The 26,412-nt window shown below is 45.8% G+C and overlaps 1 protein-coding gene across 2 annotated transcripts in view; it reads right to left on the bottom strand.

Moving 5' to 3' along the window:
- Positions 1–26,412, bottom strand: part of Atp10a (ATPase phospholipid transporting 10A (putative)) — a 160,740-nt gene that overhangs the window by 61,459 nt on the left and 72,869 nt on the right. For both annotated transcript variants that reach the window (XM_057756452.1, XM_057756450.1), the window contains exon 2: positions 19,383–19,587. In XM_057756452.1, coding sequence (XP_057612435.1) covers positions 19,383–19,587 — 205 coding nt within the window. The remainder of the gene's footprint in view (positions 1–19,382; positions 19,588–26,412) is intronic.

Below are 26,412 nucleotides of genomic sequence, written 5' to 3'. Positions count from 1 at the left end.
AGAAATTGAAGGATACAGTTCAACTCCAACTCACTCTATGTTATCAGAATAAGAACAAACAGCTTGTTATCTTGTAAAAATATTCACCAGCAGGCCAATCTAATCTCAATGTCACGGTACAAAGCTCAGTTTCCCTTTGAAAGTTGCGCTTCAGATTTTCAGCTTTAACACGGGACAACATACCCTCACAACTGTCGTGATCTTCACTTTTAGAACAATCTTCGTTGACACACTCAACAATTTATTTAAAAATAAGCCTCAGATGACTTTGCTCAATCACGAGATAATGTGAGATTCTGAGCACATTTGAGCTCGGCCAAGGTCAGCCATGATATCCTGAGGGTTAGGTTATTATGCAGCCTAGACTTAAGATATGTTTAACTTACAGGAAGCCTATTAGAACATAACCCCATCAAAAGTTGGGAAGCATCTACATTTTTGTCTGACATTTGTCATCTCAGTCTCTGGGGTCAGCCTGCCTCCTGCCACTAATCCTACTAGCAGACACCTGTGCCCTAAGTTTCAAGATTCCCCACTCCTGACAGAAGATGCTTTTCCTGAAGAAGCTGCCTTTAAACGCACTCAGCTAGACAGTTCAGAGTTGTCTATGCACCAGAAATGAACAATCTGGAAAGGAAACGGAGACAAGGTACCAATTTAAAATAACATTGGAAATGGGGCTGGAGAGATGGCTCAGAGGTTAAGAGCACTGACTGCTCTTCCGGAGGTCCTGAGTTCAATTCCCAGCAAACACATGGTGGCTCACAACCATCTGTAATGAGATCTGGTGCCCTCTTCTGGCCTTCGGGCATACATGAAGGCTGAACACTGTGTACATAATAAATAAATCCTAAATAATAATAATAATAATAATAACATTGGAAAGAGTGATATCACTGAGAATCAGTTGACTCAAGGGAGTGAAGTGGTTGAATACTGAAGGCCATAAACGTCAGTGGAAGAAAGGATGGAAGTCACAGGTAAATGAAAACACGGCCTGCTTTTCTGGGCGGCATGACTTAAAACTGTGATGGTGCCTTTACTGCCTGTGGTGATCTATAGGGAAGCCTCTAGACAAGCCAGAAAGGCATCATCTAGACTAAATAATGGAGGTGAGAAGACACACTAGAGCTGTTGGCAGCACCGCTCCAAAGGCTGGATGCCTGGACTGATAAAAAGAAGCCAGCGCCAAGTAGTGGCTTATGCCTTTAATCCCAGCACTCAGGAGGAAGAGGCAGACGGATCTCTGTGAGTTTGAGGTCATCTCTGGTCTGCAGAGTGAGTTCCAGAACAGCCAGAGTTACAGAAAAAGACCCAATCTCAAGGGAGAAAAAAAAAGAAAAAAAGAGCAAGCATGCTGAGCACCGGCATCCCCCATTGTCTGTTTTCTGACTATGGGTGTCATGTGCCCAGTTGCCGGAAGCTCCCGCTGCCATGACGGACTGACCTTTCGAACTGTGAGCCAAAATACACCCCTACTTCCTTAAGTTGCTTCTGTTCGGACATTTTTCCCCCACAACAGAAAAAGTAACAAGGCATTATTCAAATACCTCTCCAGATACAGCGCAAACTGTCATGATGTCATAGGAGTTTTGTTTTCTGTTTTCCCAGAAGTGAAAAGGCCAATCCTCACATTGATGTAGAAATGTGGGGATGACAGACAGAAGAGAAAAGCTGACTTCAAAATTTACTCCAAAGAACCACAGTAAACAACGCACTGTGGCATTGCCCCAAGGCCAGACTTTAGCCCAGCAAACCAAACCAAGCAGGACCTCCTTGCACACGTCACAGTCAGATAATCTTTGAGACTGGCATCGAGTCTGTGAATGGGGAAAAAACAGCTCAACAAAATTCGGCCGGGTCAACTGAGTTTCTACACATGAAAGAATATTTGCTCAGCATTGAGGAGGCAGAGGCACAGGTCACTATAAACTCAAGGTCGTCCAGATATGCAGTGAGTTCCGGGCCAGTGCTTCATACTGAAACCCTGTCTCAAATAAAAGAAATCAAGGAATTGGGTAGATGACCTTGTCTGAAAAGATCAAACAGAGAGTGATTTAGGAAGATGCTCAGGATCTACCTCTCGGGTACACAGGCACACACATCAGCATGAACACACACATAGACTACACACAAAAGCAAACAATGTACTGTACTTGGAGCTCCGCATCACACACATACAAACAATAATTCAATGTGGATCGGTGATCTAAATATGCGTTAAAACCACAGAACTATTAGTAGCATATTTGCCACTATTCCTGAAATATGTTATAATAGTCTCTAAATGTAACACAAAATGCACAATCAACAAATGGGCAAAAGGACTTGGTGAACGCAAAGAACATTGGTCCATGAAGGGATGCTGTCATCAGAATGAAGAGAATTGTTCAGGACAATATCTGGGTATATAGACAGAAGACTGTAGTCACATGTCTGGTAAGAATCGACAAAAAAAAAAAAAAAAAAAAAAAAAAAGTCAGTGGGAACAAAACCAACTGGGTGTCCCACACCTTTAATCCTTCAAGAGGCAGGAGGATAGCTGTAAGTTCAAAAAAAAAAAAAAAAAAAAGCAAACCAAGAGTAAAGAATTAGAAAGAGCAAGTAGGCAAAACTCAACTGGCTGCACCCAGCATTGGGAGAACAGAAATCGCTAGTTAAATCTCTCATCTGTGAGAACAGCTCCCACAAGAGTAAAGTCAGTGTCTGCAGGGAAGTGGAGAAAGTTGAGCTTCTGGGGCATCACAAATGAGAGTAAACAGGCAATTGTCAAAGGCTCAACATAGAATCACACATGACGTAGCTGTTCTACTCCGAGTAACCCAAAAGGTATTGAAAGCAGGAACTGGCTGAAGTCCTTCCGTGGGGTGAGTACTCACAAGATGATGCTAGGGAGAGCCCAGAGGAAGTGGGACAGGAAAGACAAGGTTCTGATGGAAGACCCAGCCCACGTGGAGCATATACAAAGCAGAACAGGAGTGAGTGGGGCTTACTGGGACTCAGGGAAAGCTCGAGGAAGAGAGATACCTGGGCCTTCCTTCCCTGAGAGAGAACCTGAAGAGGTGTCCAAGCTGGCAAAATCCAATTTCTACCCTGAGTCTCTGTAGATGGAGCGGCGGGCTGCATTCCAGCCTCCTGCCTCCCCCGCCGGCTAGCTTTACCCAAAATAATTACACGGAAACTGTATTCTTTTAAACACTGCTTAGTCCATTAGCTCTAGCCTCTTACTGGCTAATTCTCACATCTTGATTAACCCATTTCTAATAATCTGTGTAGCAACACAAGGTGGTGGCTTACCAGGAAGGATCTTAACCTGCGTCCATCTTGGAGAGGAAAACTATGGCGACTGCTCATTTCCCTTCTTCCCAGCATTCTGTTCTGTCTACTCCGCCTATCTAAGCTGCTGTCCTATCGAAGGCCAAGCAGTTTCTTTATTAATTAACCAACGAAAGCAACAGATAGACAGATGACCCACCTACATCAAGTCTCTCCTTCCCCAGGAAGCTCGACGTAGGAGGCTGCTATGAGGAAAAGAACATGCTGTTGGCTGTGACTCTCTCACAAGTGGACCATAGAGTCGTGTGTGTTGTCTGCATTTGTAATATAGAGCTGTTCACAAGCCCACACCTGCCAGTCTGCTAAGGGCAAAATTAGAGGCAGGTGGAGAGCACATAGTGGTCAGGGAGGGAGGTTAGAAGGTTGTGGCGAGTGGGCGCAGTCACGCGCTCACTCTGCTTCTTCCTCCCTCACACCATCCACTGCAAAGGTCTGCCTTTGCTCAGAAAGTCTACCACAGAGCAGAGGAGGCCGGAGGGGACTCAGGAGGCCTTGTCCATTCATAACAAAAGTCCTGGATCTGGGGAATGAGAAGTGAGTTGGCCGCAATCTCAGAGCCACGGTGCAACCAGGCTTCAGCCCCATGCACTAGGCTTGCTGCCTGGCTCCCCTCCTCCTCGTCAGTGCACCATCCCACCCTTCTCCACGCCTGCTCCATTTGGGGTCCATTGTTGCGAGCACAGCTGGGAACACGGTGGCCCTCGAAAGACATCTGGCAGAATGGTCCTCCCACCAGAGCCCTCAGCTGGAGTTTCAGAACCACTCCGCCTCTTTGAACTTCTTCCAGTGTCTCCAAGAAAACATGACTGGACAGCAATCACATACATGTGAGGATTAAGCGCATGAGTACGCTTGAGTGGATGCCCAAATCAAACGCCAGTGTCATGTGTGCCAGTCCTCTCTAAGGAAACGAGATGGAATGTTGGCTCCCAGCTAGCAATGAGGACACAGCAACACAGCCAAAACTGATGCTGCGCCCTCAGCCAAAAGATGATTTACTCCAGCAAACAGGTTCCTTCGACTTCATAGAATACAGTCGGACAGCAATGAACTCTTTCTACATGAATCAATTAATAAGACAAATAAATCACTCCTAAGACACTTATATAGAAAGACAGCTTTCAAAGCTTATTTATACAAAGCTTTTCAAAAAAGCACACTTTTGTAAAAAACCGTTTAGGTGTGTGTTTTTCTTTCTTTTCTTTTTCAACAAAAGTGTCTTAGTGAATTATGGGAAGAGCAGGAAGTCAAGGAGGACCAGCGGGTTGATGTTTCTCTAGTGTCTAGTAAACACAGCAATAAACATGGACCTTTATGTCCAGGTGGAACCCACCTCTGTCAACACAACCCTCACTGCAAAGATCCTGTCCTGCCCTATGCACAGGAGCTAAGACACTTCCGGATTCCTAAACAAGGGACCAGTGTGATTCACCCATCTCCTGCTCCAAAGGCCTAGTGAGCAAGGACCCACAGCCCTGGCCAGGTCTCACCGGATACTGAGACTTTGGGGATTCTGCATTTGCTTCTTGAACAGAATCCCTGTGTCCCAGCACCTGCCCCACACAGACAGTAACAGGGTAGATTCTTTTTACTTCTATCTCTTAAGTGTATTTTGCAGCTGTCAGTGGGCAGCTACCTTTTCAAAGAGCCTCTTTATGACAGGTGCTGTGCTAAGGGTGGGTGACAAAACAGGACACCCCTATTTTGAAGGTATTAAAACAGAGGCCTGGGGAAATCAAATAACTTCTCTAGATTGCATCACAGCCAGTGCAGGGAGACAGATTCCACACTTTACTCCGACGGCCGTACCAGCACACCTGTCTTCAAGAGCCTCTCAGCCAGGCTCCTCCTTAAGCTCTGTCAAGACCTTCCTTCAGAAAGTCAGGCAGCCTGGGGCCACACAAGATGTAGCTTTACATGCACACCCTAAAGGCTGGGGCTGCAGTGGCTCCAGTCCACCGGCCCAGCTCCTCCATCCTAAGAACATGCGGTTTTCTTCTGTCAACTCTCAAAAGGGGAGTTGAGTGTCCAGTGCTAAGCACTGAAGGCACAGACATTCGCTGCGTCCAGAAGGAAACTCTGTGGTGTAAGGGTAGCCAGGAGCACCAGGCCTTTAGTTTCTACTGTTCAGGTCTCAGCAACATCAGCAGGCTCTGGTCTGAATCAGTTCTGCCTACCAGCTCAGGTTTCTTACCTCCGGCCAAACAGGGTTTGGCCTTTGGTTTCTGTTTTTCGGGTTTCAATGACAGGGCCGGACACTCCAAAGCATTCCATGAATCTGAGAGAGCGGAGACGCCTCATGGAGCTGCATGTGGATACTCTGGCCTGATTCCAGATGCTTCTCGTAGCTACCACGTCCTCTGCTCTGTCCACTCCTCAGGCTAGAGAAAGGTGGGAAGTGAAACACACAGCAAGGGTCGTCGTCCACACCTCGGCCACACCTCTATTGGTGACACAGTGCAATACAGTTCTTGCTCACTGTGGGGCCCAGGTGATCTCTTGGCTGAGAGGCAGCTACTTACCATCCTGGTCTGCCCAACTGATACCTCATCGACCTCTCCTGAATATGTATTGTGCTGTGAACAGGCCACAAGGGAAACCTCAACTATCTAACCCTCTTCAACCTCTGGGGGTTCCTCTAATGGCTCCTGTCCCATGGGGTAACCTTGTTTAACTGATAACTATGTATCCCAATGGAAGGCCTTCTCCCCACATCCGTCAGGGAACCAGACTCCTGGAACCCAGGCCTCCCTATTCTGCAACCCTGGAGCTCCAGTCTGTGCACTCAGCTCCGAAAGGCTCACACTGCTTCTGCCAAACCACTGCGAGCGCAGCCAGGTTGGGGACCAGAGCCGCCAGTTAGTGAGGTACCAAGTTACACTGCACTGATCATAGAAAGTCTTCTAGAAATAATCTACTGAGGGTCTTGCCAATATTCTAAATTATTGGAAACACTTCCTCACATCAGTGGCCCCGAAGTAAGCCCCATATGTGTGTGTTTGTGGATGAAGATATGGATATGTGTAGACACTTTGCTCGTCCTGGATTCCTGGCATGCACAGCTCCCTTAGAAAGGCTGTTCTGCTCCGCAGCGTATGGCAATCCGATTTGTGCGTAGTAAACCAATCACCTTCCACCTGTCCTGGGCTAGAGAGAGCCCTTCCTCTATCTCATCGGGGAGCTCTGTCCACCGAAGCTCTTGAGCCAGAGTTCCAAGGTCAAAGCTATTATTCGAGCATGACATTCTGGCCGCAGCTGCTGGAAAGCATGGGCTGACTGTAGAGACTGGATGCCATGATGTACCTACCCACTCTTGAGAAGGTGACGGAGGAGCCAGGCCAGGCTCTGTGTGTTCAAAGTGCAGGACAGACTGGAGATAGCACATAAATATGTATAAAGAAATAACACAGATAGAGAGCAGAAGGCACACGCGGTGAGAGACCTTGAAGCCTCAGAGCTCCCTATGTGACCATGCTTGGGTTCCCCAAGTGACTATAAGTGCCACTTGAGCGCTGTAAATCCAGCCCCTAGCTTGCAAGACAAGGAAGCAAACACCAACAGCCTCAAGCATGGACCCTTTAGAACTCAGGGCATAACCCATCTCGAACTAGTGCATCGAAGGTCCATTCCTGTTGACTTACAAAGAGCTAGAGGGGCTCCTACATGGAGTCAAGGAGCTTCCTGGGGTCGGCAGGCTCTGATTTCACTAGCCGTAGCCAGTGTGTACCTACAGCAAAAAGTAGCCACTCTTACAGGCAAGATGACCCTGAGCACAAGAGGCTCAGGTGGGACTCCAGATGCAGGAGCTAGCTTGGTTGTGAAGGGACCAGGTCGTTAAAGGATGCTGTCTGTCAAGGATAGCCCAGTGTCAGCACGAAACCCTTCCCAGCTGCCCTGCCATAGTTAACAGTGGACACTGGGGGAATGGTACAAGCAGAGGAAAATCGTTCCCTTTGTTGAAAACAATTCTCACGCTTCTTAATGCCCTTATTTCACAAATGTGGATTTATAAACACAGGCTTTTAACGGGGCCATGGGGCAGGGTCCTACGGCACAGATGTACCCATTCCTCGAGCCCAGCAACACCTTGCCTACCTCCAACGCCAGGTCAGGATTCTACTGACGCTCAGCAGATTTTTTCGTTTGCTATTTTTTCATTAACTGTGGGAACGAAGCAAGCCAAGGCCTGGCTCTTTCTGTAATGTAAAACAAACACCAACTAGGAAAACACAAGACACCTCCTCCAATGGAAATTAGGGCTCCTTTGAGAAAATTCTACGATCAAAAGTAGATTTTTAGCCAGAGTTTGAACGGCTTTCTTTCACTATTTCTACAGAAAATATCTGATGAAAAAGAATGTCTTCTGGCTACTAATAGCTTTATTTATACATTTGACACACATGTATGTGCATGTATAAGTGAATGTATAATGTATGTATAAGTGTATGTCTAATATATATACACTATATTGTATATATTAACGCAGTAAAATCCCAGTTCATTCTGATGTCCTATCATTCATAGATTTAGAACTAGCACCATACACTGCCAATCAACTTTCTGGGAGACTGCAGCCATCTCTTTCAATGCCAAGGTTCTCCTCTTCTGTTACTGAAATTTCCAGCCAGAAATTCATCAAGAAAAACTGACCTCCTTGGAGAGCACAGCATGTTGGAATGAACTCCGAGAGTTTGTGGAACTGACCACCGCAACAGCGCACAGTGTCTACATGCACAGAGTCAAGTTCTCTCTGCAAACACACTGTGACAGTGGAGTTCCGCCTCTTTCAAAGGCCTAGGGAGAAGCGACAACCATGATAAGGAACAATGCTTTGAAGGACTGAATGAGTTCAAAGGAAGCATTAGAGTGGGCCCAGACCCACTATGACTGCTGTCCTTATAAAGAGAAGAGATGAGGTCACAGACGAAAAGCCCCATGAAGACACAGAGAGGAAGTAGCTACCCCCAAGCAGAAAAGAGAACCTCACAAGGAGTCAGTCCTACCAAGGGTGGATCTTGACCCCTGACTTCTGGTCTCCAAAGCTGTGAAAAAACAGCTAAGGTTTAAGTTCTAGAATGTGTCATTGTTGGCTTTGGTAGCCTGAGTAGACGTGGGTAGGAGATTTCAGCCACTCCACCCATGACTCCAGCTACGATAGATCATAGAGCTTGCAGCTAACACATGCCGGCAGGTGTCTCTACTCCCAGACTCCTCCAGACCGAAGCTGAAAATGAACAGAGATGGGTCCTGCGGTCTGGAAGCTGGGGTGAGCCGAGAGTATCATCAACACCGTCACACTGGGCATCTTTTCTCCTCTGTTCCTCAGAGTGTCTTGGACTTTTTGTGTGCCTAGTCTACGTTGGAAGGGTAAGCACCACGCAGGTTCCACGAGGACACAGTTTTGAAATACCTGATACGTCAGGAAAGCACAGTCTTGTTTTCACCAGAGTAAAACCCCAGCAAAACTGTGCCCTTACAGGACAAGAAGACAAATCCTCTCTTTGAGCTGTTGAGAACTGCTGGAGGTGGCACCATCTCTGACCTCAAATTCTACTCCAGAACTATACTGATAAAACCAGCATGGTATTGATATAAAAATACACATTGATCAATAGAATTGAATTGAAGGCCCAGACATAGTTCCACACACCTACAGACACCCCCTTTTTGATGAAGAAGTCAGAAATACTGAAAAAACAACAGCAACAGCACTTTCAACAAATAGTTCTGGTCAAACTAGATGAAACTGGATGCTTGCACATAGAATAGTCCAAATAGATGCAATCTTATCACTAAACTCACTTCCAAATGGATCAGAGGCCTCATCATAAGGCCAGACACACTGAACCTGACAAAAGAGGAAGTAGAGAACAGCCTTGAACTCATCGGCCCATGAAATGACTTCCTGCACAGAACGCCAACAGCACGGGCACCAAGATCAACAATTCATGGGTCCATGAAATGGAAAAGCTCCTGCACAGCAAATGACACCATCATTCAGACAAAGGAGCAGGCTACAGAATGGGAAAACAACCAAATTTAAGAATGGTGTTCAGATCTAAACAGAGAGTTCTCAAAAGAAGAAACACAAATTACCTGAGAAGCACTTAAAGAAATGTTCAACATCTTTAGTCCTTAGGAAAATCCTATCGAAACCATTGTGAGATTCATCTTACACTGGTCAGAACGACCAAGATCAATAAAAACAAATGGCAAGTCATGCTGGTAAGAATTTGGAGTAAGGGAAATCCTTATCCACTGCTGGTGTATACCCAAAAGAGCCTCCATTTTATTACAAAGGCCCTTGCTCAACCATGTTTATTGTGGCTCTATTAATAGCCCAAAATCGGAAGCAAATAAGGTGTCCATCAATAGATGAATGAATGAAGACAATGTGGTGGTGTAGGAGGTCCTTCTGTCTTTGTGTTGCTTTCATTGGTTAATGAATAAAGTAACTGCCTTGGCCTAGTTGATAGGGCAGAACTTAGGTAGGCGGAGAAGACAGAACTGAATGCTGGGAAGAAGAAAAGTGGAGTAGGGAAGAGAGCTGCCATGGAGCCGCCAGAGTCAGACATGCTGAATCTTTTCTGGTAAGCCGCTGCCCCATGGTAATATACAAATTAATAGAAATGGGTTAAATCAATATAAGAGTTGGCCAATAAGAATTTAGAGCTAATGGGCCAAGCAGTGTTTTAATTAATACAATTTCTGTGTGGTTATTTCAGGGCTAAGCTAGCCAGGGGCTGGGACAAACAAGCAGGCCCTCTCCTCTTATAAATGTGGTCTAGTACACAAGGGGATATCACTCAGCTAAAATAAAGAAGTTCATGGGAAAATGGATGTATCTAGAAAGAAATCATCCTGAGTGAGGAAACCCAGACCCAGAAAGACAAATATGGCATGTGTTCTCTTACATGTGGTTGTCAGCTGTTGAGCCATTAATAAGTAAACGTCAATCCATATGAGCACAGAGACTAGGTAGAGAGTAAGGAACTAAAGGGGAGGCATGTATTTCATTATTGTTCTTTAGATTCCTGCTTGTTTTCTACCGAGAGATAGAAGGGGTATGGGTCTTGGGGGTGGGGGGAGCTGGGAGAAATGGAGGAAGGGGGGCCATGAGCAGAATACATTGTATGAAAAATCAGCTTTCTATCTTCTTTTTCATAATATCATCTTTTGTTTATTGGTTGCTTGTTCTCCATCCCAGCCACAGCTTCCCTCCCTCCTCTCCTTTTAGTCCTCCTCCAACTCCCCTTCCCCCCAATCCTCTCCTCTTGTGCTTCTGCTTAGGAAAAGGCAGGTTTCCCATGAGTATCAGCAAAGCATGACATATCAAGCGGCAGCAAGACTAAGTTCCTCTGCATGCATCATGGCTGGACAAGGCAACCAAGCATAAGGAGAAGAGTTCCAAAGTCAGCTGCTCTCCCCACTGGGAGTCCCATGAGAGGACCAAACCACACAACTACATCATAAATGCAGAGAGCCTAGTTCAGCCCCATGCAGGCTCCCCAGGCTGTCTGCAAGCCCCCTTGAGCTCAGGCTAGTCAACTCTGTGTATTTCTTGTGGTGCCCTTGACCCCTTTGGCTCCCACAATCCCCTCTCCTCGTCTTGGGCAGAATGCCCCGAAATCTATTTTCTTACATTGAAACTCTATTTTCAATATAAGGAAAAAGTGTCAGTGAACCCTTGGCAAAGGCTGCAGCACACAGTGGGTGAAAGGGGTACAGCAGGCACTGCTAGAGAGTGAAGGGGTCCTGTCACTTTCCAGGAAGATGCCAAGTAGAGACTGTCAGTATTCCCTAAATGTTAACAGCTTGGCCTCCTGCCTTGGGCCACTGGCACCTGGTAGAATCTTGAAGACTTTGGACCAATGGGAAGAAGCTAGGTCAATGAGAAACAGTAGGACTACCAATCCCTTCCTATCCCTCTTTCCTCAATGGCCACAGGTGAAGGATTTTGCTCAGTGTGCGCTCCCATCACATCTGCCGAACCACCAGGTCATGGGCTAACACCTCCCAGACTATCATGAAAAGAAGCAGGTCTGTTTCATTAGTTGGTTGTCTCTAACACTTGTTTCAGTGAAAGGAAAGGAGCCATGGCTAGCCTCAGACTCACTATGTAGCTGAGGGTGGCTTTGAACTCCAGATCACCCCCCCCCCAAAGTGGGGGACCTCCTGCGACAGACAGTCTGATTTTAACCTCAGAATCTGACCCTGCATAACCCCTTTCCAGCTTTCCACATGAAATGACAATCGTCCACAGTCCACAGGGTCTCCCTGAGCCAAGGCAAAGACAGACTTCAGCGTCTGTCCTGGAGAATTTCCTGCCTGGTGGCCAAGGCTTCTCATGCTTGATAAAGGCCGGATGAGCAAACCAACCAACTATTTGAGGTTTTGTCCAAAACAAACCTAGATCTGTAAGCCTTTGAAGTTGACCTAAGTTAGCCCTTCTTCCCACACAAATAAAAGACTTACTTTCAGCCCATGGCAGGTACCACTGATGAAAGTCTAGGTGAATCAGAATTATGTGTTCTTTAAACTCAAAGACAAAGTTTAAATTAGATATTTTTGCTTAGCTGAATGTTTGGGGTGGGAGGCTCATTGGGTTACTGATTGTTGATCTCAGGGCTTCGTACACGCTAATTACCCACTAGCAAAGGAGGAGGAGAAGACAGAAGAGGAAGGGAGGGACAAGACAGAGACAGAGACCCAGACAGAATATCTTTAAATGACTCTGGGCAAGGTTCTGACCGAAGGGCCTTTGCCTTGGTGTCCTTCACTCACTCATCTTTGGAAACCGGGGGAGGGCATTTCTCATCACAGTTAGTGACGCCCACACTCCTGGGCATAGGGCATGCTGACATGTACACTGAGCTACTGAAGGTTGCTTTCCTGGCGCTGCCAGGCTAGAGAAGTCTGGTTTTGTCTCCAGTCTCAGCATAGTTAAGACTCTCAAGGGGGCGTCTTAAGTCACCCATTAGCACAAATGAAGAGAAAGGCTCTGAATTTATCAAATTCTCACTACTAAATCCAGTTCTGATCTCAGAAATCACGGGTGGTCCCATCCACACGACAGTAGGTACGAGTGTTTTCTGAAGTCCGTTTCATAGCTTGTAAGGTCTCGCTTACACCCCCATCACCAAGAAAGACAAATACGTCCCTGCATCTCACTGCCACCAACTCCCCTACCTATGGAAGGGTGAGACTCCAAGATACACTGTCACCAAAATGAAAACTGAAACAAAGCTTTCCTTTTGGCCGCATGAAAACTAAACAGGATCATGTGGTCAAACTCTGAGGGAGGCTTTTCGAACTCAGAAACAGAACGGCTTAACCAAAAAGCAGTGAGCTTCCCTCTGCTACGCTCTGTAGACATGGGGAAGTTTCAGCCTTTTGGGGACTCTGCTCACAAAACCACTGGACAACAAATGACACCAGGCCAGACCCTTCAACAAGGAACAGAGTGTTCCTCTGTCCACTCTGTAGCGGATGTGTGACAATCCGGGCACAGTGACCTAAGGCATGTACTCGCAACCGTGTCAAAGACAAGACTGGAGGCACCGTTCCTCAGAACGTTGTCTGAGAAGCCCACTATTTCTAGACCACTATTTCTAGTGTTATCAGTGCAGAACATGATGGAAGTTAAATTCTGTAAACTTAAAAGTAATACACGGCAGGTGTGCTGGTATGAGCCAGCACTGTGAGAAGCCGAAGCAGGAAAGTCACAGGATCGATCCACCTGAGCTACACGGCAAGATCTTATCTCTAAAAAGGTAACTGAAACAAAATACAAAATAATTCAAAACTGTCTGTCAATGAAGCAAGGTATTAATTGTGCTACACACTCATATTTGAACAACCTTATGAACACACATTCTTGTGCACACACACACACACACAAAACATACACATTCACACCCATTTGTGAGTAGAAGCTGAATATCAACAGGCACAGATCTACTCAAGAAAAACCATCAGAGCACATTCCTGCAGTAAATCAAGAGACAGAGAAACAACACATGGAGGTGTCTTCTCCCTCCGAGCCCCAGCCTCTGGCCTTCCCTGGGTTAGGCTGGCCAGCCCTTCTCCTCCACCATTAACTAAAACTCCAGTGCCCACCTAGAATCTCATGACTACTTCTGCTGTCTTGTTTATATCTACCACTTACTGCTTCAATCTTCCACCTGGGTCACTTATTTACGGAGCTGATATGAGCACCAGGAGAAGAAACTGATGAATGCGGCTTTGAGGCCTAACAGATGTTCAATCAATCTCTGTTGAATCAACCAAAATTTGCAAAGGAAAGTGCTGTCTATCCGTTGAGATGTTTAGCCAATGCCTGATTCAGCAGAGCTAGCCATGCAAATGTTACGGGAGAGGTAGACCTTCTTCGGTGGACTGTGGTGAAACAGACAGGCCAGACCTGCAGGTCTGTGTGAACGTCTGTGTGTGAACATAGACAAAGCCAAGATGCTTTAGACCCCTCCCTCGCGTTTCAGACGGAACCCTTTGCTCCAGCTCCACCTGGACCAGCAGTTCAGAAGACGGGAGGCAGAACAACCACCTTTGCCTTATCCATTTCACACTGGTAAAGCACAATGAGATCATAATTATTTCATAGGATCCATTGTTTAAAGTATATATTTTTTTTAAAATACTGCTTACTGTACTTCGATTACAATGGCATATCAAGATTTGGTACCTAAGAGATCAGAACAAATGTGGCCCACAACTCTGAACGTAATGTTTAGCACTGGAATTCCTTCCTTCCAACTTCAAGTTGCAAACCAAATCTTTCTTTTTAAGTCAAAAACCACAAGTTTCATTTGAGAAAGGCTTGATGGTGGAACCATCCCCCCATGATGGATCCTCATGCTGACATCAGGTCTGGGTGGGGTATGTCCATCACCTCCTGCCTGTCTATAGCTCCTCAACCATGTACAGCTTTATCCAATACTCCTTAGTATACAAACACATTTCCACCACTCAGCGAGTGTATAGGTCTGTGTGACTGTATCAGAGAGTAAGTATCCCAACCTTCATCCTTGCCTTCAGGTTAGGTTCAAGCCCCTCTTTCTGGAAGCATCCCTTGACAGCTGAGATAGGCACTTTCCAACCTCAGGCCCCAACAGGAGCATCAGCCTGGCCATGGGTTTGTCCTGTTTCCTTAAATGACTAGGCGTGACAGATCATGAGCCACTCTCTCTTCTACTATCTCCAAACTCATGAACATTTTATCCAAGATGTATGGGAATGTGTAGGAGAGGTGCTATCTTTTATCTTGTCAGTAGAGGGCGCTGATGGGAAGGTGGAGGAGTGTGGGGTGTGTGTGTGTGTGTGTGTGTGTGTGTGTGTGTGTGTTCACTATTCAGCTCACTCCAAGTTTCTCCAGAACTTAACCACACTTTTCCCATGATTCACAGTTTCAGAGTAACGAAAAGCAAAACCATTGCAGCTTTGTCTCAGGCTAGGCTGCTTCCCCCTAGAACCTCACCTGGCCTCTCCTCCTCAAAGGCTAGGGCTCCTTGGGGCAACTGTCTAGAAGGCATCTATGTATCTTGATTGGGGCCCACTGCAGCTGCTAAGGCTGTCTACCTGAGCAATACATAGACCACAGCATCTCCAGTGGCCAATGATGGGGCAACCCTGGTACCCGGCAAATTAACAAGCCTAGCAATTCTCAATGACCCTCTGTGGTCGACTTCCAGCCAACTCCAAAATTACAGCTCCTCAGTAGTCCCTCTCCTCTAACTATGACAATCCCCCTGCAGAAGGCAGTGTCTACCCCTCAGACTGTACTGCCTAATCTCACATTAGTTCACATCTGTAATGGAGGTGTAGCTCCAAGGCAGAACCCCTGCCCTGTGAGCGGGGCACTCTGTGCTCCATTACGAGCACATAAAAATACTTGATGGACGTTCTCTGACGTGATCATGTATGATTTATCTCCTGACTGGACTCTAATGACATAAGTCATCCCTGTCCTGTGTTATTCTTAAAGAAATACAAGTATAAAAACCCCTTCTAATTTAAGTCCTCCTGCCCTCTATTCCTTCCAATTGACTATCGACCAAGCTGGCAAAACACTGCTCTAAATCTTACACGAATCAGGATGCAGACCACAGTCCACTCTTGTCTAATACTTAATAGGGAAAAAAAAAACCCACTTAAATGAGAATTTACATTGTAATACTACCATGGCAGGTTTGGTTAGTCAGTTCTTAGGCATTTAGAAGCCAGAGATTTGTGGCTTTTTACTTTCCATGTGGAAAATAAATACGAAATTTCAGAATTATAGTATCTAAGAAGCAATTCTAAAGGTGAAAAAATACATCCGTATGAGAATCAAAATATGAATACAACTCGACAAATTTTGTTGTCAAAGAACCTGCTACTATAAAGTCAAAGTTATTAGTTGTTAATTTCACCCAATTTCACTAAATTATGATTCAATTCTATTTGCTTCCTCGGGTCCCCCAAGAGAAGTGGTTCTCAACCTTCCTAATGCTGCGACTCCTTAATACAGTTCCTCATATTGTGGTGACCCCAAACATAAAATTGTTTTTGTTGCTACTTTATCACTGTAATTTTACTACTGTGATGAACTCTAAATGTTTTTGGAGATCGAGATTTGCCCAGGGGTCCTAAGCCACACGTTGAGAGCCACTGACCTAGAGGGTGATAGAGAACAAACACTTGCAATTATTAGTTTCCCAGCTGTGACATGACATCTGACAGAAAGCCATCCGAGGGCTTACGTCACACTTCTTCACGGCACTCATGACGGCATACACGTGAGGCAGCTGGCCATGTGATACCCACAGTCAGGAAGAGCAGCATGGTGGATACCTGTAGACCATTGGCTTTCCCCTTTCCATTCAGTTCAGAATCCCAGGCCATGGGATGGACTGTCCACAGTTCACGTGGGTCCCCCACGTTGATGAACCACATAATCCCGCACAGACATCCCCAGAGATTTGTTGCCAAAGTGATTCTAAATCCCATCATGGTAACAAGATCAGCCATCACACCATCTTTGAATCTTAAGCATCGTTCAGAATTTTAAACACCTGACTTATTTATACAAATCTGGTGTGGGAGGGTCTTCTTTTTATGTGTTGCTTTCATTGGTTAAATAAAGAGACTGTCTTGGCCTTTTGATAGGACAGCAGCTTAGATAGGCAGAGTAGACAGATCAGAATTCTGGGAGGAAGAAGGCAGTGAGGCAGACGCCATGACTCTCCTCTCCGAGACAGATGCTGGTTAGACTCATGCTGGTAAGCCACAGTCAAGTGGCGATACACATTAATGGAGATGGGTTAAACAAATATGTAAGAGTTAGCCAATAAGAGGTTAGAACTAATGGGCCAGGCAGTAATTTAATTAATACAATTTGGTGTGGTTATTTTGGGTATAAACTAGCCGGGCAGCCAGAACAAGGGGCTCCTGCTTCCCTACAACACAAAGCATGTTGGAGCTATGAAGCGTCGCAGTTGCTTTTGAGATATAAGGAAGGTTAGGTGAGTTCAGATGTTAAGGAGTAAACCACATGAAATGAATGAATTCTTGGGAGTCAGCTAAGGAGGCAGTCTTGTGATGATCCCTCCCACCGTGCCACACAGGAAACTCTACCCCAGTTCTGTGTATGATCATATTTCCCTCAACCTCACACAGCTCACTGAGGTCTGCCTCGACCTCTACATACTGCGGTACTTCAATGCTGGACTTTGGGTCTCATCCCACCCCTTCCTGCCTCTTGATGAGACCATGGGAACTGGAAGGGGACTTGGGTCCCTTGCAGCTATCAGTGCTGCAATATTAATCCCCCCCCACACACAAACACACCTACTTATTCTGGGGACACAGTGGGCCAGGTAGGGAAACCTGGATATAAGGCTGACTTACTGCCAAGACTTACTTAAGACCCTGCTCTGCATATAGACCCACACAACTACCGAATTCAGGAAAGCATAATCATCAGGCAAGGCCAGAAATTGCATGGAGCCCCTAACAAACAATCTCTGGCTTTCCTGGCCCATGATGAGAATACTCCATTTAAACCAACAAATGTACATATATGTAAGTATATATATATACATATGTATATTTATGTTTATGTTATATGTTTATACATATATTGATGGAGGAGGGTCATCTTTCTATCTGTTGCTTTCATTGGTTAATTAATAAAGAAACTGCTTGGCCTCTGATAGGGTAGAATTTAGATAGGCGGAGTAAACAGAAGAGAATGCTGGGAGAAAAAAGCCGAGTCAGTGAGTCACCATGATTCTCCCACTCCAGACAGATGCAGGTTAAGATCTTCCCTGGTAAGTCAGCTCGTGGTGCTACACAGAATATTAGAAATGGGTTAGATTAATATGTAAGAGCTAGCCAATAAGAGGCTGGAGCTAATGGGCCAAGCAGTGTTTAAAAGAATACAGTTCCGTGTAATTATTTTGGGTAAAGCTAGCCATGCGGGTGGCCGGGCACCAGGAATGCAGCCCGCTGTTCCTCTTACAACAATATATATTAAGTTTTTCTGTCTTGTTTTGTTTTTAACAGTGTCTTTTTACATAGCATACCTGGACTTTGAGCTTTTTATTTTCTGCCTCGGTTTCTAGAACAGCTCGGAGAATAAGCATGCATCACTACATAAAAGTGATTTTTAAGTTTTAAGTCTATAGTCTCACAAAAGATATTTGGTAGAAAATCATGTGTGTGGGGGGCGGTGCTGCTTTTTGTTGTTGTTGTTGCTTGATTTTTGGGTTTTTTTTTTTGGTTTGTTTGCTTTTCTTCTAGTCAAAGATAAATGAAGAAATTCCGACAGAAACAAGAAAGAGCAGGACAGTGAGGCGAAGGCTTGTAATGAACTGGGGTCCATGGAGGCAGCGGTCTCAAAACTTCGTGTCACATGTCCCAGTATTAAGCTCCCTTTATGGCCTTCTGCAGTTGTAAAGAGGCATCTCTACCAGTGATGGTGAGTGAAGGGGGAACTGCATGACGGGGCATGCAATTCTCTCCAGAGACCCCAACCAAGGAATCATGTCACCTGCAATGCCTGCAATACTTTTATGTAGATCCACACACTACCAATTGCTAAAGCCAGCCCCATGGGCCCTGATTCTGCGTCCTTAAGGAACTGTCAGGAAGTGGTTAGGATGAACCGAGGCGACAGGAGAAATCCGCAAGGACAGTCAGAAATCCGCAAGGACAGTCAGAAATCCGCAAGGACAGTCAGAAATCCGCAAGGACAGTCAGAAATCCGCAAGGACAGTCAGAAATCCGCAAGGACAGTCTCCCTCAAATGCAGGGACTCACTTCCTTAGTCGCTTTGCATAGCATTCTTAGTGAATGCAATGGCCAGACCCGAAGGAGTGACTCAGACAAGCAATGCAGGGGAGAGTAAGTGGGGTCAGGAGGAGGTTCCCCCACTTCCTCTCAGACATTTCCTGATGTCTGGGGACTTCCTGATGTCTCTGTATTTCACCTGCTGTTAGCACTGAACATCTCAACGCAGACTTAGAAAGGGAACTGTTTCTTAAGAACGCTCGTGGGAAAGCCCCTTGGGGACTATGCATTTCCTGGCCCATTTGTGGTTAAAACCTCCCTTCTTACTCTTCATTCAACCCCACTCTTAGTTGTTGCTTCACACAACTGAGGGAGAACTCAAACTTTGGAAGCCCTGAGGCTGAACTGGGGAAGTCACTGGAGGAGATAATGTTCCCAGCCTACACAGGAACAGGCTGTGACTCTGCTGTGCTGCTATTTGGTGACCTAGCATAACGACTCAACAAATGCTGACTGTTTCAGAATGTTCACTCAGTTCTTCAAAGACTAAATACCATTCGGAGAAACTCATTAAGCGTCCAGTAGATATCACAGTCAGAAAGAGTCCCATGCCCAGGGCGAGCGGGCTGACCGTGGGCTTAGGCATGAGGCTGCCAGTCCCTCAGTTCCTGTCTACTAGGAAAACCAGCCCAGCACAATGATAGGGGCTTGCAGGGGAGACAGATCCCGGTGGGACTCCGGGAATGTGGATCACTTACCAGCTCTGAGAAGCCACGGACCACTTGCCGCCGCTTCAGGTTGGTCTCTCCGTCCAGGTTAGCAGTCTCGATGTGGCACAGCCCGTCAGGGTCACTGGATGACAGCAGCAGAATGTCCGCAGGTATGATCTCATTGCAGCGAAGGTGGACGAAGTCACCCACTCGGATTTCTTTCCAGAATCGATTCACGTACTTCTTCTCTTCCCTGGTGAGAGATTTGGATTAACACACTTGGCCAGATCCAACCACGCTGAATCTGGCTGATGAGTTTTTAAGGGTCAATTCAAAGTTTCATTTCTACTTTTTCACAATAAAAAGTTATCTTCAAAAACATAAGGCTATATATGAACGAAACTCTATCTGCAATGGCCAGAATAGACGGAACCATGGGGACAGAATATGGATTCAAGGCTAAAGTGACTGGAAGAGAGGAAGATGGAAACTGACTGCTTAATAAGCCTGGGGGGGGGGGGCTGTTTCTAGGCTGACAAAATGTTCAGGAGTTAGATAATGGTGTGGGCACTCAACACTGTGGGTACCATAAATGCCAATGGCTTCACCGCTTGAAACATAGTTAAAATGACCACTCCCAGACCTGTGACCCCAAAGAACAGAAAGCAAGAATTCAAACAAATCATCTATGTCCATTAAGTATGACATCAGCCACGATACGGAATCGACCCCTCCTCCCACTGATGGACAGGCAGGCAAATACAGTACACATGTGGTGGAATATTGCCCAGCACTTAAGGAAGAATGCTAGAACACAGGAGGAGCCTAAAGGTCTTGTTGTAAGAGAAGATTCACACACAGACTCTGCGATGCCTCCACCCATGAGGGACCTAGCCGACATGTACAGAGGAAAAGATAGTTACCAAACGCTGGAGGAGGAAAATCAAAACAAAAAAAAAATTTCTTCATGGATACAGTTTCTACGTAGTGGTGGTAAAGTTTTGGAAAGAGTGATGCTGTTGGAACTGTACGGTAACACTAACGGTACCAAACTGTATACTTAAAATAGTTAGAATGGCAAGTTTGGGTGTGTGCCACATTTTTTATTTCAAAAATGTAACTTAAATGTAACCGTAACCTTTATATTTATTTACCTGAAATAAAAAGAACACAATTTAAAAACTGTAAACCTGGTGGCTGGAGAGATGGCTCAGAGAAATAGAGCACTGGTTGCTCTACCAGAGGTCCTGAGTTCAATTCCCAGCAACCACATGGTGGCTCACACCATCTGTAATAAGATCTGTGTCCTCTTCTGTACTGCAGGATACATGAAAGAAGAAACTTATATACATAATAATAAAAAATCTTTAAAAAAAAAAAAAACTGTAAACCTGGTGAAACCAGAATTGCACTGCAGCTGCCCAGCAAGACGCGGGGTGTTGAGACGAGCTGGCACTAGAGCTCATGCAGGGACAGGAAATGATCGCTAAACAATCATGTCACTGTGCCACATGCCACTGCTGGGTCTGCAAAATGGCTGTGAGGCCAGATCCATCCTTCCTCACCTAATCAAGATGAAGCCCATGAGACAAGCTATAATCCCCAACCTCAGCAGCCTTCAGAACCTGCTGGTTAGGTCATTCACATGACCACTAGAAAAAAATCGGTCCACTGATCCAACACAAAGGTTGCTGTTAACAGTGTCTTGAAGGTGATTTTGGCCATTCGGTGGTAAGCGTAGGGTGTGGAGAGCTGGCTGTGAAGACTTTCAGCTGCCTTAGCTTCCACATGGGACTGGAGGAAAGCCCCACCAACTTCACGGGCTGCCACCTGCCACCAGTGCCACCTTCAGCTTCTTCCCTGCTTCCTTTCCCTTTCTCTGTCCTCTCATCTGTCTGTCTGTCTGCCTGGGTTGCTATCTCTTGATAAACAAGCTGTGTTGCCCAGGCTGGTCCCCAACCTCTGGGGTCCAAGGACTTCCTTCAGAAACTCAAGTAGCTGGAACTGCAGGGCCACACCCCCCCCCCGACTCTGCTTCCATTGTAAGCCTCTATTTTCGTGTGTTTTACCAATTCAAGCTCCACCAGACCAAATGCGTACAAAGCACAACACGGGCCATTATAAAATAAGATTTAAATGCAGCTTCTATCCTTGAAAACAAGCACTAAGAGAGAGGTACGGACTGCTAGAGAGTATGGGCTGTGGCAATCAAGCACACATAGTTGACCACACACCCCACACAGCAAAATGTGCTTCCCTCTAGGTCCCCTGTCATGATCATGTAGACCTATTATGTTTAACCCAAGAAACTATTTGGCATGCTGCTAACTCCAAGATCCCCCTCCAACCCCCAGAGGTGGGTAGCTCTGAGAGAAAGCACCGAATTGATGCTCTATCACCTACTTTGCTTGCTAATTACCAGTCTGATTGCTTCCAAACTTGGAGAAATATGACCTTGTTAGCAAACAGATTAACTATGTTAAGTGCATTTACAATTCTTTCTCCGAAGGCCAGACCCTGAGTTTATATGATTAGAAGCATTTTTAGTTTTTCTTCTTCATCAACACCATTTCCGAGTTTCTACAGAAAGTACAAAAAAATTTAAAGAGCCAGTCCTTTTGAATGACATTTTCCACCAAAGAAAATGGCAGTGCATGTCCTCAGGTCCATGGGTAAGGCTTGGATCCAATGGGACCCCCAGATGGGGTGGCCTGGAGATCCATTCCAGGACAGCGATGACACTCTTTGGTGAGCTTGTACACAGTATCGAAACTCGGAAAGCTTAGCTTCGCCTCCCCATTAGAGGTCACTTTTACTTAGAGCGGTAACAGAGAGGGCTGTGTGCATCCTGAAGGAGATTCCCCAACAGAGCTAGACAACAAGGGCACCATGAAGAAGCCACAGGACACGCTGTCAACAAGAGCAGCAGCCCCTCTTCGGGATGCCTCGAAGAATAAAGACTCAGGAAAAGGCCCTGCAGACACAGGAATTCTTGTCTTGGACAGACTCTGAGAAACCCAACGTTGGAAATAATTAGTAAACTAACAGTGTGTACTACTGATGCCATAGGCCAGGGATCCCTCATCTAATGCAAGCTGTATTCTTTTCATGATAAATGCCTGCACACTTAAGCATAACTCCCACTTAGGGGAAGAATAATATATGTAGATGCTACCTGTTTATCAGTCTTTCTTTGGGGTGGTGGCGGGGGGAGAACAGTTTAGAGACAGGGTTTCTCTGTAACTTTGGAGCCTGTCCTGGAACTTGATCTGTAGACCAGGCTGGCCTCGAACTCATGAGATCCGCCTAACTCTGCCTCCCTAGTGTTGGTATTAAAGCTGTGCACCACCAGTGCCTGGCTCATTCTTTCTTAATATTATAGGCTGAATTGTGTTCCACCAAATTTTTTTTTTTTTTTTTTGGTTTTTCGAGACAGGGTTTCTCTGTGGTTTTGGAGCCTGTCCTGGAACTAGCTCTTGTAGACCAGGCTGGTCTCGAACTCACAGAAATCCGCCTGCCTCTGCCTCCCAAGTGCTGGGATTAAAGGCGTGCGCCACCACCGCCCGGCTCCACCAAATTTTTTATGTTGAAGCCCTAACCCATACTACCTCAGATTACATTTGGAGATAAGGTATTTCTACCTAGAGGGAACTGAGTGACGGGGGTGTGGTGAGGTGCTATTTGTGTCTGAGTTGCGTCATTATAACAAAGGAAGAGAGAGCAAAGATGTCCACACAAAACAATATGGTTAGATGGCCATTGACAGATCAAGGACATACACCTCCTGACCACAGGCAGCCAACATAGGTTAATACAGCACATAAGTATTTCTAGAAGGTCAGCTCAATGCCAGACCTCTGCAACAGTGAGCTAAATGCACACCATCACGTAACGTCATATAGCTACTGCAGCGCCATGATGTAATGCCTAACTTCAGGTCTGAGACGATACTGCCACAAGCAAAGCTGCTGTGCTGCAAGCTGCATTTAGCACACAAGAGACAACCATGCATGGGATGGTAAGTAGTGATGTCACTGGCCTGTATATTTTCTCCACCACACCTTCTATGTTTCTGCGTCCTTTCCCTCATGCTGGAGAACCAAGCCCACAGCTGCTTTACTGCTGGGCTAACCCTCCCAACCTCTCTGTGATCATCTGAACGCACACATCTGGTTATGAATAATGTCTGCTCTAAAACTGGTTCCTTTGGCTGCAGCTTCTCACACCCATGGTTCCTACCAAGATACCATGGGGAGTGACCAGTTTAAGTCTACGTAATGATGTGCGGGTGACTACGAGGGTCCCACAAGAACAAGATAGCCTGATGATGCCTGTGTGGGAAAGCATCCCCATGGTTAGTCATTCTGTGACTCCCTTCCTCGTGAATCTTGAATCTTCTATCTCTGGTTAGGAAAAGCTCACGGACCAAATTGCCGGAGTGAGCAGAAGAAGCAGGTTGGGTGGGGCAGCACACTGTGTGATTTATCCGCATGTTTGCGCTCTACAGCTCCATACCAGGGCTCCAGGAGAGCGCTATAGAGAAGGCAGAAATAAATCCATTGATGCACTTAGGACAGAAGCACTCTTCTTGAGGCTTTGGCCAGGTGACCTATTTACATCTGCCTCCACATTCCTCACATTTTTGTGCTCAGGGCTCAACCATTTCCCTCTGCAGCAAACATCCCAGGGGTCATGGTACTCCATCTCTACAGATGTCTTTAATCTAGTCTACCCAGAGAACGCTATTCTTTCCAGGAACCAGGGCCACCTGAGAGGCCTGGGTTACGCTGTCGCTCAGTGGTAAAGAATGTGTCGAGCAGGCATGAGGTCCTGGGTTTGATCCTAACCCACAAAGGATAACAGAAGAAAATTAAATAACTCAAGAGGGTTTGCAGCAACCATAGTCCGCAACATAGCAGCCGAGCTCATAGCAATTTTAGAAGTGTCAATGTTTTTGGTTTTTTTTTTTTTTTTAAAAAAAAAAAGCACATTGAATTTTTTTTAAGGACAGTTGCTACCCCTTTGTGGCAGCAGATTCCAAAGTGACACTGATAACACAGGACCATGCAATGGCTTCTGTGGATGGGTTGAAGTCAGTCATATTCATAGGAGCCAGGTTACCAATTTTTATGCTATCAGCTAACCCATAGGACAACTTCCAACGGGAGGCGGGCCTAGACATATCAGTATTCTGAGTCCATGTCTAATACCAAAGACGAGAACGCATATAAGGGCAAAGAAGGGATCACATGGTCAGGGCCTGAGGGTGCAGCTCTCACTACCAGTCAGCATGATAACCGGATACCTTTGACTGTCTTAATCAGTTTCTTTGTTGCAGTGAGACTGGACGATAAATAAACCACAAAGGTTTATCCAGCTCATTGTTGTGGAAAGTAGGAGATTCTAGTCCAAGAGGCAGTGTAGGAATTTACAGACATACAAGGCAGCACAGGGTATCTGGGGAACGGGATGCAAGGACTAGAGCCAAACTCTTTTGTGACAGGGATGGTCTTGAGATAGCCCAGTAGCTCCTTAATCTGTGGGAGAATTCAGTGTCCAACCTCTTAGTCGCTTACAATGAGGATTAAATTTCCTTGTAAGTTTTTGTGGGATCATTGGGATTCTAGCCCAGACCTACTCAATGGGAAGAGGTGGACAAGAATATCTTCTCCTAATTGCAGAAGCCCTGGAACTTTCTATGTAAGGAGAGCTCATATTTTCTGCCTGGCAAAACTCAGAGAAGAGGCTCCAGATAATCCCTTCAGGCTGTAGAAAGTGTGAGATCATGTTTATCTAGTGTTCAGGAGCTTATATGGGTGACATTTATAACACAGTCATAAAAAAACACAGGTCATCTCTAATTCCTACACCAAAGGCCCTCTAGCTCTCCCTCTCCTCCCTTTCCCTTCTCTTCCTTCTATGTTTTTTTTTCTCTTTCTTCTCCCTTCTTCTCTTTCCCTAGCAGCCCCATAGTCTGTATAAACCAAGCAGTAAACAGAAATGTCCCTAGCACTTAGTTTTACAATATCTATGCTTGAAAAAGATCTACCTCACGAAACAAGAGTGTGGTCCACCAGAGGATAAAATGGCAGCAAAGCCAAAGGCCTTGACAGTGCACACCCTTGGAGTGTGAGCTGGCATATGGTCACTCACCATAAATCCTGCTCACTCCAGAGGATGATAACCAGCTCCTCCCTTAGCTGAGTTCTCAGATCAAGATTAATGAAGGGCCTAACATAAGACTACCAACCCAAGAAGAGTTTCAGAGAGCACTCAAGGAAAGATAATGGATGTGATTCTTGAGACTCATCCACTGCCAGTGGCTAGAGAGGCCACAGATACCAGAGGATAACCTACTGATACTTTTCTAGACCAATATCATTTCTGATTATTCTAAATACTTACCCTTAAACCCAAGGATAAATCACTCCTAATCAAAGAAGCTTTTTCTTGCAACAAATAAGGACCATCACAGAGACGAACAATTCATCAAATAACAGAGCAAGTAACTGTGGGGTGGTCGGGCCCAAATGATAGATCTGCAAGGCGATCCTTATAAGTAAGGCTCAGGGGATACTGGAGAAGGGAAGGTGGGAGACTGTAAGCAGGAGGATCAAGACACCTGTTGCAAAGCAGCGCCTTCTAGACATAACAAGAAAGTTGCATCATTGCAGCTCAACTATATGGACTCCTAAACAAGACCAGCGTAATGTCTATACCAGCAGACATGCCAGTGAAGTCGGAGGAAGTCATACAAGGCGCCATCTGTAGATAAAGGGGGCTACAGGCCATCGGTGACAGCTGAAAAAGAATCACCCAGTTTCTTTGGTGGTCAGCTCTCTGATAGGCTAATCAATCTCAAGTGGTCATACGTAAGTACCTGTGCAGAGGAGCAACCCTAGATGGCTCAGCTGGGGTTTGGGTGAGTGGTGTTGTCGTTGGGTTTTCTTGTTTGTTTTGGGGTTTTGTGTGTACATGTATATATGTAACAATAATGAAGACGAGGTCATGAATTTGAGGGGGGCGCAGGAGAAGTTGGAGGGAAGGGGTGGAAATGAAGTAAATGTGGTACTCATGT

This window comes from Chionomys nivalis, chromosome 23 (assembly GCF_950005125.1).
Source record: "Chionomys nivalis chromosome 23, mChiNiv1.1, whole genome shotgun sequence".
NCBI lineage: Eukaryota > Metazoa > Chordata > Mammalia > Rodentia > Cricetidae > Chionomys > Chionomys nivalis.
This window is presented reverse-complemented; position numbering and strand designations above follow the sequence as displayed.